General features: G+C 33.1%; 1 protein-coding gene across 1 annotated transcript; it reads right to left on the bottom strand.

Annotated features, from left to right (window-relative positions):
• Nucleotides 1–3,123: 3,123 nt before the first annotated feature.
• Nucleotides 3,124–11,291, bottom strand: LOC126890464 (adult-specific cuticular protein ACP-20-like). Its single transcript, XM_050659428.1, has 3 exons — nt 11,188–11,291; nt 6,077–6,214; nt 3,124–3,665 (listed from the first exon to the last, which is right to left on the bottom strand). Exons 1-3 carry the CDS (start codon nt 11,194–11,196, stop codon nt 3,228–3,230), a joined length of 585 nt encoding a protein of 194 aa, XP_050515385.1. The 5' UTR covers nt 11,197–11,291; the 3' UTR covers nt 3,124–3,227.
• Nucleotides 11,292–16,396: the final 5,105 nt, after the last annotated feature.

Here is a 16,396-nt window from a genome sequence, read left to right on the forward strand (position 1 = left end):
ACGCTTTTTTGTTTTTTTTTTCATTTTTTTGTCTCACCAATTAAGATATTTTTTCACGAATAACCATAATTAATTTATTATTAAATAAATTAAATTATATTTTTATAACGATATAGAAATAATAAAAATCGTCACAACTGGCAAGTAAAATTACCGAAAGAAATGTTTATACTAAAATTTATAACAGATTGATCTATTTTTGCATAGTATACAGAGTGGGCCAAAGAAAACAGCCCACCTCGATATTTGGCAGTATTTATTAGATTTGAAGGAAATGGTCGATTTTTGATATAAGGGGGACACATTTTTACGGCACATACATCTGTCATTAATCAACCCACTCCCTTCCATTTCCCCCATCCCTTATTTTTAAATAGGGAATAGAGGTAGTGTACTACCTTATTTGAAAGGATATTCAATTCTCTATTCAGTAATATTAACATTGACATAATTATTTATACAGGGTGTCCAAGAAAAATTATTTTGAATTAAATTAATTGACACAAAAAGAAGAATGTATGCAATTTATTTAACTAAAAATACATTTTACTACTGACAAAAAAACAGAGAAAAATATTCATTTGACAAATAAATATTGTTCTTTGTTTAAATTCAATATTCATCCTACCAAGATGGGTGGCAGCTTAAACATTGAAATTAAGCGAAAAGCAATATCAAAAAACATTTTTTTCTGTTTTGTGACAGCAGTAGAATGTACTTTAAATTAAATAAATTACATACATTCTTCTTTTTGTGTTACTTAATTTAATTCAATTTTTTTTCTTAGACACCCTGTAAAAATAATTATGTTAATGTTTATATCACTGAATAGAGAATTGAATAACCTTTTAAATGAGCTAGCACACGACCCTTATTCCCTATTTAGAAATAAGGGTTGGTGGAAGTGGAAAGGAGAGGGTTGACAAATGACAAATGTATGTACCGTAAAAATGTGTCCCCCTTAGATCATAAATCGACCTATTTTTTCATTTCCTTAAAATCTAATAAATACTGCCAAATATCGAGGTGGACTGTTTTCTTTGGCTCACTCTGTATAGTTTTTCTATGCTCACCAACAAAATTGCATCAATGCAATTTAGAAAATTGACATGTAGTCCAGAAAGCCACTGCGCATCCGCTAGGAAAAATATTCTAATTCGGATTTTTTGCACAATCTTACTCAAAAAGGACTCCTTTTAACAAATTTGCATGTTGCCAGGACCAAAAGGTGGTCAAAAATTTTTTAAACGTTTTTTTTTGTTTTTTTCCTAAAATTATTTTTTTTGCATGGAAAAAAGTTTTTTTAGGTTTTTTGGATCATTCCAAACAGAAAAGGTCTTTAGTGACTTTTCTCTAAAAATGATAGTTTTTGACATATAAGCGATTAAAAATTGAAAAATTGCGAAATCGGCCATTTTTAACCCTCAAAAACTATGTGAAAAACTGAAAATTTGAATGTTGCCAAGGTAGGTAGATATTCTTTAAACATCTATTGATGAAATCCCGAAGAGGTTTTTGCAATACAATATTCAAAACTCCTTTGTTTTTTAATTGCTAATCAAGCGTGCGCGACACTATTTTCCACCGATAGTATGGTGCAAATGAAAGGAATAAATTCGATATTTCGTAAACCGGCGGCTTTTAGGAAAAATCCCGAAACAGGTCGATTTTTATTTTTAAGTTATGATATTGCGGCATATATGGTATACTAGTGACGTAATCCATCTGGACGTGATGACGTAATCGATGATTTTTTTAAATGAGAATAGGGGTCGTGTGGTAGCTCATTTGAAAGGTTCTTCAATTCTCTATTCAGTAATATAAACATTTACATAATTATTTATACAGGGTGTCCAAAAAATTTTTATTAAATTAAATTATTTGAAAAAAAAGAAGTAGAAGGACACCCTGTATAAATAATTATGTAAATGTTTACATTACTGAATAGAGAATTGAAGAACCTTTCAAATGAGCTACCACACGACCCCTATTCTCATTTAAAAAAATCATCGATTACGTCATCACGCCCAGACGGATGACGTCACTAGTATATCATATATGCCACAATATCACAACTTAAAAATAAAAATCGACCTGTTTCGGGATTTTTCCTAAAAGCCGCCGGTTTACGAAATATAGAATTTATTCCTTTCATTTGCACCATACTGTCGGTGGAAAATAGTGTCGCGCACGCTTTATTAGCAATTAAAAAACAAAGGAGTTTTGAATATTGTATTGCAAAAACCTCTTCGGGATTTCATCAATCGATGTTTAAAGAATATCTACCTACCTTGGCAACATTCAAATTTTCAGTTTTTCACATAGTTTTTGAGGGTTAAAAATGGCCGATTTCGCAATTTTTCAATTTTTAATCGCTTATATGTCAAAAACTATCATTTTTAGAGAAAAGTCACTAAAGACCTTTTCTGTTTGGAATGATCCAAAAAATCTAAAAAACTTTTTTCCATGCAAAAAAAATAATTTTAATAAAAAAACAAAAAAAAAAAACGTTTAAAAAATTTTTGACCACCTTTTGGTCCTGGCAACATGCAAATTTGTTAAAAGGAGTCCTTTTTGAGTAAGATTGTGAAAAAAATCCGAATTAGAATATTTTTCCTAGCGGATGCGCAGTGGCTTTCTGGACTAATGTGAATTAAAATAATTTACAATTTTTCACCAATATTTTCTTGTCTGTTGCAACGAAAACATTGAACACTTTGAACAAATGTACTGATACGTATAAAAAGAAGAGGATGTTTTGAAACGCGATGAGGATAGCATGTTATTTTTGCCGCATATATCTTTAGTCAGGAAAATTCCTGAACCCAAAAAGTCAACTGCGGAACACTACAATTGATTCTTTTAGTATCTACCCTTTTCCAAATAATTCATACCCTAATGCAACCTTTCTAAATTACAGTGAGTATGAGTAGGTACTTGCTCATTTCATATTAGAGGCCGAAACTTCCGTTGGATAAAGAGTCACAATTATTACGTCTTGAAGCAGGCAATTACTGGATAAACATAATTTCCTTCAGCTCAACAATAGAACTACATGTATATACACTACAAACTCAGCTTTCAACATCAAAAAAAGAGCAACAAAATTTTATATAAGAACCTTTATTGGTTATGCATAACAGTCAGTTTTAACATGGTTTAAACATAATAAATAACATATAAATCTAAAACTTATGTAACAAAAATCATTTAAGCTATCAAAAAATCTAGTAAATTCCGGATTCACCAAGTCCAAGTCCTTTACCAAGTCCTAAACTTTCACCAATTCCAAGTCCTCTACTCAATCCTAAACCATCACCAATTCCAAGTCCTCTACGCAGTCCTAAACTATCACCAAGTACAAGCCCTTGTGATAATCCAACTTTTGATATTACTGGTAAAGCAACAGATTTCTGTACTACTGGTACTAATAGAGGTTTTTGGATAACCACTTGGGGGTGAACCGCTTTTCCAATTCGTTCGACCACAGCGTTGAATCCATTAACTTTGTCTGCAGTGTATTTGACAACACGAATGGTACCATCAGGTTCTGCCAGGGAGTATTGACCCTTGACCACATCTCCTAGACGTTCTTCTTTTTGTTCTTTGTTGTCTCCGGTTTTGAGATCCTTGACGCCATATTGAAACTCGTATTTTGGAGGAGACTACAAAAGAAAAGAAAATTGATGATATAAAGCATTGGCAGTAGTAGGATGTGCAGTAAAAAATAGAGAATATACAGAAAGTTACTAAGATATATAATTTCAGCAAAAACATTTCTAATCTGAAGGGCGTCTACGGAAAAATTGTTAAAAATAAACAATTTACTAAACATATACGTATTCATAAAAATAATATCAAAAATATAGTAGGGGAGGAAAGTATGCTAAATGTGCAGTCACTCGAGCGCTTTGACGACCTATTGGGTTGTGAAGAGTAGGTTCTAAAACCAAAAAAAGTTAAGTAAAGTTTTCCATTTTAGTGGGGAATTTCCATTTTTAATTTAATTTTCCATTTCCAACAATCGTTTTTTCCGATTATAGGGCCATTTATCATTTATCCATAATTCGAAAAAATGTTTCAAATAAAAGTTACTTATTTTTACGTAAGGAATCTGAATCTGCAATAAAAAATGGGGGCTCCTATTTAAAATTTTAAAGTAACCCCCACCCCACCTTTGTGGGGGGTCGTGTTTGGTGCCATTAGATAGATTTTTCAAGTATATTGAATAAGTATATTTTTCACTTTTTCGATCTGATCTCCATTTCGAGAAATATCGCGGGATTGGTATTTAACATTTTAAATTTACCCCCACCCCTCTCCGTGGGAAGTCGTCTTTATTATCATTCGATAGATTTTTGACAAATATTGAGCACGTATTTTTTAGTTTTTAGATCTATCGTCCATTTCGCGAAATATTCGCTTTTTTCTTGTGAAACTTTGTGACTCACCCATTTCCTTCAAATCGTCAGATTTTTGAAATATACACTGTTTTACATGTACTTAACTTACCTTATTAGAGCCAATATATGGTAGAGGTACATCTACAGGGTACCAGGTTTCTCCCCATATGATAATCTGACGTGCTCGAGTTACTGCAAAAATCCCCGCTTGGGCTCTCTTACCATTAAGAGTTATATGGAGAAGAGAAAAGGCAGTTTTTGTTTTTATTTGATTCAGAGTTGGACCACCATCTCCAGATAGCTATTTCTGCCTCTCAGGCGTTATCAATGGAGCTATGTAGTCACAACTCTGAATCAAACACTAACAGGCGCTTTATTTAAGGGAGATTACCGCAAATGCAATAATTCCAGCTTTGAGACGCAAATAAGCGACATCTCTCGTAAAACGAGGAAGACGAAAAGTTTCAGATACAAAGTTTACTACAATTAAAATAACTGAAATAAAAATAATAAATAATATATTAAATTTAAAACTTTTCGTTAAGAAACTGCTTTCTGGTTGCATCTCGTATCTCCGGCTTTATAAGCACCGAGACGACGAATATAAAAGAAAGCAGAAAGGATACGGTCACGTATTTACTTTCTTTTCGTCTAGGAAAAGGACCGAAAGACAGTTTTAAGTACTCAAAAATCTGAGTAAAGATGAAAAAGAGAAAAGACAGATTTTGTTTATTTGACTCAGAGTTGGACCACCATCTTCAGATAGATATTTCTGCCTCTCAGGCGTTATCAATGGAGCTATGGTATTCCAACTCTGAATCAAATAACAGCAAAAACTGCCCTTTCTCTTTGTCATCTTTACTCAGATATTTGAGTAGGTACTTGAAACTGTGTTTATGTCCTTTTCCTAGACGAAAGGAAAGTAGATACATGGCCGTGTCCTTTCTGCTTTCTTCTATATTCGTCGTCTCCGTGCTTATAAAGCCGGAGATACGGGATGCAACCAGAAAGCAGTTTCTTAACGAAAAGTCTTCAATTTAAAATATAATGGACACAGACGTCTGTGTCCATTGAACTGGCAAGAACCACAAGTTCTTATCGAGCAGGGAACCATGTTGCCCTTTGAGCACTCCTAACACATTTAATCTTCTAACATCGACTTGGAGTCGCTACAAATATCATACAATTATTATGTAAACCATAATTCTCGATGTAACCAATTTCAAAAAGTTGCTAGTTTCATGTACTAAGCAGAACGCACTGAGGATGATCTGATCCAGATTGAAAACGTTTTGCAAATCCTTTTGGATGACTTTTAATGTTTTTTAATAAAACTTTTTTATACCATTATACAAACGAAGTTTTTACTTCTGTATGATTTTTTAATTATGGTATACAGCCAGCTACTGGGATTTTCCCATTGATTTTATTATTTTATTCATGAAAACTTAGAAAAAGATGGAGTAAGTTGATTTTCTTTGTCATTGAATTTAAAGATTTAAGCACGGTGGATGACGAATTTATTTGGAGATATACGGGTTTTCCTGTTAACATATGGATGTTTATGGATTTAATGGTACTAAAATGTCAAAATTGAAAAAAAAATGGAGTTAGGTAGTGGATTTTCCCAGTACGCCCACGAATGTTACTAAAAAGGAAGACAAAAAACTTACGTATAAGTCTATAACTTCTTTTGAAATTCCAACTCCTTTTAGACCAACTTCACCAAGTCCTAAGCCTAATCCACTTCCGAGAAGCGATAAACCAAAACTTCCATGTGCCACAGTCAATATGAAAACGAATGTTCCTACCTACAAAAAATTAAGATATAATACATACTTGTCATCCTCGTCACAGACTTTATTATGAAAAATAAACAATCAACGACATTATGTACCTAATCTAGTTACGTTCTAAAAAAATATTTTCTGCGACAAATTTTATTAGTCAATATACATATGCTTGTCCCAATAAGATGTAAATTGGAGCTGGAAGGTCAGACAATAGAACAAGTGATGGAGTTTAAATACCTAGGCATCACACTATCTAGCTACGGAAGGCTCGAAACAGAAGTGGAAGATCAAGTTAATAGAGAAAACAGAGCCGCAGGTTGTCTGAATTACACAATATGGAGAAATAAAAATATCGGAAAAGAAATGAAACGCTGAATTTACAAAATAGTCATCAGACTAATAAATAATGACATACGCGGCAGAAACACGACCCGACACAGAGGGGAAAAAAGACTGCTCGAAACAGCGGAGATGGAAACCCTTCGAAAAATCGATGGTAAGACTCTATGGGACAGAGCTAGAAGTATAGAGATACGACGGAGATGCAAGGTGGATAACATTAATAACTGGGTAAGAAACAGAAGAATAGAATGGAATGACGACATAAGCCGAATGAAAACAAATAGGGTAATCAGGACAGCGAGAGACAGTTTCCCAATAGGAAGACGAAAGACAGAAAATTTCGATATGTTTTAAATGCATTATTTTTTTCGAATCCTGAGAAAATTAATAAGATTTTTTGAAAAATGTATACGCAGAATAAAAGATTGCATTATTACCGAAGGTCGAAAGTCCTTGAAAATTTTTATAATGTTAATAAGTTACAGGGGTGAAAGAAAAGAAACATTCAAAAGAAACTTTTTGGTTATTGTAAGGGACTTTCGGCCCTAGGTAATAATGTAATCTTTCATTATTCGCTTAAATTTTTCAAAAATACTTAATAGTTTTCTCCGGATTCGAAAAAGAAAGAATGCATTTAAACACATTGGCGCGAAATTTTGCGCCTAAGCCCTTAAGAATGTGATGCATTCATTGGTAGACCAGAAACCTTTAAAAGGAACGCATTATTTCTGAAGAGAGTTATTAAGATTTATCTCAGAAATTTCCCAATTGTGTGGCATCGACTGGATAAAAATTGAAAGGAGAGTTTTCCAAAAACAAAGATAAATAGTCGAGTTGACAAAAAACGTTCAAAGATTCAAAAACCCAACAAAGAAAATAGCAAAATGGTCTCCAAAGACAACTTAACGGTACCAAAGAGGAAAATAATACAGAGGGGGAATATAGAAAACGCATTAAAAACAATAATAACGGAATCTGCAGAGGAAACTGTCGGAATAGCCAAGAGACAAAGATATGCGGAATGACATGCTGATTAATGCAGAATTGCAGTAGAGGACACAAGGTAAGCTAGACTTAATCAACTTCCAGTGAAATCCAAGTAATACCTGAAACAGCAGTGACATTACGAAAAAAATAAAGAGGCTATGAAAAAGTCAGCACAAGAAATCCTAGAACATAACAACAGACTCGAACGCAGAAAATTCTATGAAGGAAGAACAGAAAGCATCTGTAAAACTGAATGGAAAGATATAGCCAGGCAAAGACCCATTTAGGGTTATGATACCAAAAGAAGAAGAATCCACAATGTATAGAGAAAAGAAAATATTTTGGAAGACAAAATAAATGAAGGGCTTAATGTGAAACAATGACAAGCCTCAAAAAGGTAAAAGTGAGATATTTGACTTTAAATGTTAAAAATAATATTAAAAAATCCAGTAACAACTTTCATTGTTTTAGTTTAGATATTTCCCTATGGGACTACAGTTGACAACAATATTAATCAAATTACTTTGAAAAAAACAGCCTTTATTTAAAAAAAATGTGGCTTGTTACATTATTCCATTAATAATAAATATCCAAATTTAAGATATATGTAGATTCAGAATTTTCTATTATTGACTGAGTTTCGGGTGGTTTCAAGCCTATAGGTGTTAAACAGTGTTTATTTCTGTGTCTTCATCAAGTTGTTGGAATTTTTGACGGGTGTGTTTGGTTTTTATTGACGGACTTTGTTTATTATCCTACTACAAAATGCAATAATATAACAAGCCACGTCATAAGCCTCTACATTAATATTGAATGTAATAATGTGACAAGCCACATTTAGGAAAAAAATACATATCCGCTGGATTTTCATTACTTGTGTCACTTCTAGATTGTACATAGTCAGGGTCACGATCACTGTCATCGAATGTCAAGTCAACTTTGCTATTTTTCTTTCTAGAATCGTCAGAACTCAATAATTATCCGAAACGCTTCCGCCCATCTTCACCATTTTGATGTGGCTTGTCATTATGTCGAGTAGATACTAGAGACAAACTAGGCCTAGGCAATAGTGTGACCATAGATTTATTGGACCATCTATTAACGAAGGACCGAGATAATTTGTTAGTGGCTTGTTATACTATTACTTTAACCAAGAATAACACTAACTCTTTTTGAACTCATGTGTGGCTTGTCATTGTTTCACATTAAGCACTTCAAATGAAATATTTTTGACTTGCAACCTGACTTACGTCTTACGTCCGTCCGTAAGATGAATTGAGCTTTCTTCTATTGACCTATCTTCATGAAAATAATACAAAATTTTAGTAAAGCAAAGAACATAAAACTAGAGGAATATTTAGGACGAACATTTTGTCCTATAAAACAAGTAATTGATGCAAATGGTGCCAAGGTGAATCAAATACTAAAAGAAGCAAGAATTAGCAACCAAGATCGGAAAATAAGTAGACCTCTTTACTGGAATCAGACTACAAATTACAGGCATGAAGGTGAACACAGTGAAGGAATTCTACTAAACGGCTAAATAACATCAGATATGCAGATGACACCGTAGTATTTGAGGACAACCTAGAAAATCTACACGTTCTTATGAACAAAATCACGTATTGCAGTCAACAATATGGACCCGTATAAACGTAAATAAGACAAAACTCATGATAATTAGAAAGGAAAAGATAACAAAAGGTCAACTCTATGTCAACTAAACCCCAGTAGAAAGACTGACGCACTACAACTACCTTGACACCATTATAAATGAAGAATGGACCAACAGCCAGCAGATAAGAGCGAGGAGTGGAAAATACTACATATTAGAAGAACGAAGATTAGAAGCACTTGAAATGTGGCTATATTTTAGAATACTTAAAATCCTGTAGACTGACCAAGTCACAAATGACGAGGTTCTCATACGAAAGAAGAAAGACAAAGAGGTATTGACAACCACAACATTTATGCTCACCTCTAAGCCATCCTGCAAGAAGAATATTTGGAAATGGAGGTCCAGCAAGAGGAAGAACATCCTGGTAAAGAATATCAGATTCTGGACCTGTGCAGCTTTTCTGCGCTGTTGCAGATAAGATAAAGATTGCCATAGGCCATAGTGATTGGCAACATTCGCCACAGAAAAGAGAACAGCATATCAGGAAAAAGAAGAAAACAAGTAATTAATAAGCAAACAATTAACTGAAAATATTTGCTTATAAAAATCGAAATTCTTGATTTTGAGGTTAACCTTCGGATGACCAAGCGGGGGAAATTGTGACCACAGCGTATGTTTTTCTTTAATAAATTCAAAAGTATTTTCAATTTTTAACTCATTATTTTTTTATTTGACTTTAATATCATTCTAGATATCCTCATATTTTGAAATAAAAAAAAATTCACTATATTTTACGAAAACAAAAAAAATATTCTGAAGTTGATGTTTAGTAAAATACCGTATATTATGTGTAATTCCAAGTAGTTTTACGCTAATGACGTCGACTTTGCAAAGTAACAAGACACTTACTCAACATACACACTACACATGACACTATACTCATGTTGTGACTGGCTGAACGACACAAAGTCCATGCCATAAAAAAAATTTAAAAAATAAAAAAAACAAAAAACACTTCATTTTTTTGTTAATTGTCATTTTTGACATTTTTGACCTGGGGTCATTTTTTGCCCCCCTTGGTCATCCGTGTAACAAAAAAAGGTTGGTCATCGGAAGGTTAACGTATGAAACAAACAGTAAAGATAACAAGAATAGAATAGCCATATAAGCAAAATTGGGGAGACCCATGTGGTCAAAATAGCAAAAGATAATTCACCAATTGTTTAGAAGAAGTATCGAACGACCTCGCAAAAGATGGAGTGACAACCTTCCATAGAGGTATCAATCCGTCAATGAACAAGCAGAACCGCTATAATGACGACAAAGAAGAAGTTTTCATTTATGTATCTCTAAACGAAAAGGAAGATTTCAGGTACTTATATTAGAATAAGCCAAGAAATACAATATACGATGTAAATACAATATACCCACTACGATGTAAAATAAGTGATGGGAAAATAATAAAGCAGGAAGCAAGGTTTAGATAATATCTGGAAATAGATATAACCAGTTACGGAGATGTTGAAGAGGAAGTACGACAACAAAGCTTAAAAGCAAGGAAAGCGGCGGGATCTTTTAATGACACAATCTAGAAGAACAAACACCTAAGACAAGACACAACAGCAAGAATCTATAAAGCAGCAATTAGACCTATATTGACATACACGGTGGAGACAAGACCTGACGCATCTAAAACGAGACGACTACTAGAAACAACAGAGATGAAAATACTCCGACGAATATCAGGAAAAAGTCTGTTGGATAGGGAGAGAAGCGAAAACAAAAGATCATGCAATATAAAAGACATAAATGGATGGGTGACAAAACGGAAACAGGAGTGGAACGAATACATTAGTAGAATGGCAGAGGATATGATAGTACGAATAGCACGAGATAAGTCACCAAATGGACGAAGAAGTATTGGCAGAACAGGAAAAAGATGGTGCAATAACTTAAACAATTTAGAAGAAGAAGAAGATACTAGAATAAGAATATGATGAAACGTGAAAATTGGATAATAACTAAAAATTAAATTGAAACTTACCTTATACATTTTTGAGATTTTGTTTTTTGAACTTTTGATTTGAACAAACTGTTAGTAAGTACTGACAGGTTTTGAAAATTTGTAACGCTTTTATATCATGCTCGAACTTACCCATTTAAGTTTAATAAAAATGCTGAAATGGTACCTACTTACTACCGTAAATGAATTATTTGTAAACAAGCTGGCGCTTTACTATTACACCTTGCATCAGCTTTTCATTCACCTAAAATTAATACTATGTACTTTATCTTTACGACTAACTTAAATAAGCACATTATATTAAGTATGTCCCAAAAGTTTTGGCACAAAATATTTATCGAATTTTTTTATTAATGAAGAAATTTATTTAAACACTAACTAGTTATCATAATAGACAAGACGAAAACGGCGGTTTCGTTGGAAAAAATATTTCCATGAGATTTTTTTGCATAATCACATTTGTAATACACCCCAGAATAAGGTTCAAGAAGTCGCCCACGAGAAAAGTGGTCCAAATTTTTTTTAACAATTTTTTTTAATCAAATTGCAAGAATTATTAGTTTTGGTCTGGATAATTTTTTTTAGATTTTTAGACCATTCTGAACAAAAAAAGTTTCTTGTAATTTTTCTCAAAAGTTGATGGTTTTCGAGTTATAAGCAATCTAAAATTTGAAAAACGCAAAAATGGCCATTTTTAAGACTTAATAACTCGGTTAAATTTATTATTATAAAAGTCAGAAAGTGACTAAATCAAAGTTTAAAGCCCCCCCTACATAATGCTGAAGAAATTTGTGTCATTAATTTATTACTGTTATTTTTAATTATTAACAATAAGCCGTAAGAGCGTATTGACGCATCTGTAAATGTGAGTGCGAGTAAGATGCCGGACTGCCTGAATGGCATCGCTCTCGCACTCACCATAGACGTCCACCTAATACGTGCTGGCGCTCATTATTATTACTTAAAAATAACAGCTTAGTAATAAAACTATGACAAAAATTTCTTCAGGACCTTGTAGGGGGGGGGGCTTTAAACTTTGATTTAGTCACTTTCTGACTTTCATAATAATAACTTTTAACCAATTTATTAAGCCATCGCAAAATCGCCATCTTTTCAATTTTAAATTGTTTATTACGATTTATGAAAACGATCAACTTTAGAGAAAAATTACAAGATACCTTTTTTGTCCGTAATGGTCAAAAAAACCTAAAAAAAAAATTGTACGGGCCAAAAATATTGATTTTTGCAATTTAATTAAAAAAAAATTGTAAAAAAAATTGGACCACTTTTCACGTGGGCGACTTCTTGAACCTTATTCTGGGATGTCTCGCGAATGTGATTATGTAAAAAATCTCATGGGAATATTTTTTTAACGAACCCGCCGTTTTTGCCTTGTCTATAAATTACAATTCAATACATAACTAAACTATACTATCGAATTATGTGGAGTTACCCATTCTTCTCTACTAGACGGAAATTTCTTCTTATGTCTTTCGTGAAGTTCTGGAGGAATTCAGATCAATTTCCCTTAAGCGGTGGTTTCCTCGAAAGCGGCACCGACAAACAGCGACCGTAGCACTGCGATGAATTACGTCAGATTACGGTGAAAAATTCAAGGTTCTTCACTGCGGCAATGGAATGTGCAAGCTCAGCAAGCGGTGGCTTCCAACGCATCCTTGGAAACCAACGCTATTATTTTGCATGGTACAGTTTTTTATGATGTCATTCATCGCAGTGTTACGATCGCAGGTTGTCGGCACCGCTTTCGAGGAAACCAGCGCTTTTGTTGTTCGCAAATTCGTCGTCTTAATTGTTTCTCATCTTGGGATTCCCAGCCACCATGATAAATTTCCTAGACAGTAAAGCCCAAAAATCCTTTATTGGACGAGCCTGCGGCAAGTTTGGAGGATTATCGTTTTTGGGAACAAAGGGTATTTGGTGTTGTAGCGGCAAGTTTTGGTTATCTCTTGAGTAATATAAGGTCTCAAGGAGTTTCGCTTGAGAGTATTTGGGGCATTTACGTCTCTTTCCAAGGGAAAAATACATTAATTTTAAAATGTGAGGACACATTCTTGGAACCAATTTTTTTTTCTAGTACCTACTTAAATCTGAAGGAAAAAATAATACAGCGAAATAATAATGATTTTGGAGTGTAAAAATATCGCAAATTAAAATCACTGCAGAATTTATTCCCAAGTACCTACAAATTTTGTAAAAAAACAGAAATGAAGCTCTGAAAAAAAATTAAATAACGCCTTCTAGCTGGCATATTACTCAGTAAGTTGGTTCGAAATCATAACTTTTACATTGACGAAAAAGATCTGTCTTCAACAAGACCAAGTTTGCAAAATTTGATTAAGCAGAACCGGACTCACAGCCAGTTTTTCATAACAAGGTTCCCACTCACCCCCACCTCTTATTTTCAAAGGTAGACCTAAACTTGTCAAATCAAATATGCGTAGAATTTTATGAAGAATACGACGATCGGATTTCCAGTGCCCCTTCATTGGGGAAATTTTGTAAAATTTAGATTTTTTATTTTTGATATTCAATTACGCCCTCTAGCGGTGGTCCCACAATTATGAAAATAATTTCCAGGCTTTTCCTGAGGCAACTTTTGTTATAAAATTTTTTATTTCAAAGCTCTACTATAAACGGTTCCTGAGATATGGCCGAGAGCCATTCTTATTGGGACACCCGGTACATAACCCCAAAAAAATTTTTTAATTTATTTTTGGAAAAAAAGCGTTGCAGATCTATTTTTTTAATCTTGTGTATTCTATCAAACACTATAATTCTAATATTTTTCTGATTTTTCCGTAAGGTTCGCTCCTTTCAAAAATTCGAAAAACTGCTTTTTTAGGTGGTTTTTGGCGATTTTCCCTATTTTATAGACTTCACAATAGATAAAACCAATGTTTTTTATAGGTTATACATATGTAAATTGAAGTAACTGAGTCCTTTAGAATAGTTTAGAACATTTAAAAATGGAAGAAACACGTTCAAACCCCTAAAAACTCCATAAAAAACAGTTTTTTGGATTCTTGAAGGTGGAGAACCTTATGGAAAAATCTGAAAAAAATTAGGAATATAGTGTTTGATAAAATACACAAGACTAAAAAAGAATTAGACTTGCAGCCGTCCCCAAAAAAAGTTATACGCTCTTTTCCAAAAAAATTTTTTTTGAGGTTATGTACACACAACCTACGGGTCTATAAAAAATAGACATGTTTTGTAAAAGCCTCGAGTATGCGTGTGAATTACTAAGTGCTACGTGATATATGGCGTAGAGGGCTGTTCACGCAAAACTAGGAATATAAACAGATTAGAAGCCTTCGAAATGTGGCTTTATCGCCGTATCCTAAAGATACCGTGGACGGTATGTCCTTGACGTGGATGTAGATATCCTTTAAAAAATCAACCAAGAACGCCAACTTTTCGAAATCGTCAAGAAAAGGAAAATGGTGTATCTGGATCACATCATGTGAAACGAAAAATACCAGCTCTTTTAACTTAAAATCGAGGGTAAAATTGAAGGCAAGAGAGGAATAGGACGTAAGAAAAATCTTGGCTCCGAAACATAAGGCAATTGACAGGGATTAACGACATACAATCTCTGATACACATTGCAAGAAACAGAGAGTTAATGGAAAATGTGATCGCTAGCATCCATTAGTGGATTTGCATCTGAAGAAGAAGAAGATAGCTACATTAGCTGTCGGTTTTCAGTTACCTAGTTTTAAGTATTGTGACAATGATTTTGAGTTGTGTCTTTTATTTTCTGTTTCTATGTCATTCATAATTTCTTCTACTTTTTTTATTTTTCTTCGATTTAAACAATTTCTTTGTCTTTTTATTGAAAAATGATATATGCAGATTTATCTTTATTATTTAAATTACCACCATTACGCTATATTATTATTTAATTATACTTAAAATTAAATATACACTCACCGGCACAAAATTCCGCCACCCAAAATTTTTGATTAAGTTTGACAATTTATATATTTATTATTTGTAATCAGATTTTCAAGATTCTTGCATCAGTTTGTAGGTACGTGTATTGATGTCGTTTGTTATTATTCCGGTAACAAATTTTTTTTTGATTAGATGGCATTACACGGGGGGAAGAGTTGTATTTTCTCCTAACTTTAAAAAATTCTGTGGAAATATTGGAGGGCTGATTTTGTTTCATACTCATTTTATATTATCCTGGAGGTATCACTAAAGTTTTGTTTTTTGAACTATCCGAATATCTCTTTTCCTGTAAGAGCTGTAAATAAAAACACTGATTTGAAGGTTTATTTAATTAAAAATATCAAACGCACTAAAATTAACAAAACAAAACAAAATTAACAACAAAACAAAACAATTTAATAACGGGTATGTCCACCCCTTGCAGCAACGACTGCTCGCAATGTGTTTAGCATCGAATAAAGATGTGTTTTCCTTGCCTGGGGAATAGCCCGATATTCGTTTACCAGGGCCATAACTGTACCAAATTTTCTGGAGGCCTAGGATGACGGCAATTAGCTTTTTTTATTCATCCCATAAATGCTTAATAGGATTGAGATCTGGGCTGCATGCGGGCCATTCTAATCTTATCAATGCAACCTCTATTTTATGAGTCAATCAATGGTTTTATTTACAAAAAATGGTACAGTTCTTACAAGAACAAAGATATTCGGATAATTCAAAAAACATAATTTTAGTGATGCCTCTGGGATAATATGACAGGACTATGAAACAAAATCAGATATTCCATTTTTCCACAGAATTTTTTAAAATTAGCAGAAAATACAACGCTTCCTTTCACCCCTGTATATTGCCACGCAAGCAAAATTTTTGTTCCTGGAATAATACCAAACAATACTAATACATCTACCTACAAACTGGTGCATGATTCTTAAAAAATCGGAGCACAAATAATAAAGTTATAAATTGTCAAACTTAATCAAAAATTTTGGGTGGAGGAATTTTGTGCCGGTGACTGTAGATGAAAAAAGTGGAATAATTAAACTTATCGAAAAAATCCCTTATATTTATCCTTATATTTTTATATCACTTAATTTTTGCTCCTGTATATTTATCTTCTGATCCTATGCATTAAATTATTACTATTTTTGGTAAACATGTGACAATTAGGTACGCTTTAAATATGTATTAAAATAATCCAAAACAATATCGCACTTCTACTACGTACTGAAAATAGTCTTATAACTTGCATCAG

Source organism: Diabrotica virgifera, chromosome 8 (genome assembly GCF_917563875.1).
Source record: "Diabrotica virgifera virgifera chromosome 8, PGI_DIABVI_V3a".
In the NCBI taxonomy this organism is placed as follows: domain Eukaryota; kingdom Metazoa; phylum Arthropoda; class Insecta; order Coleoptera; family Chrysomelidae; genus Diabrotica; species Diabrotica virgifera.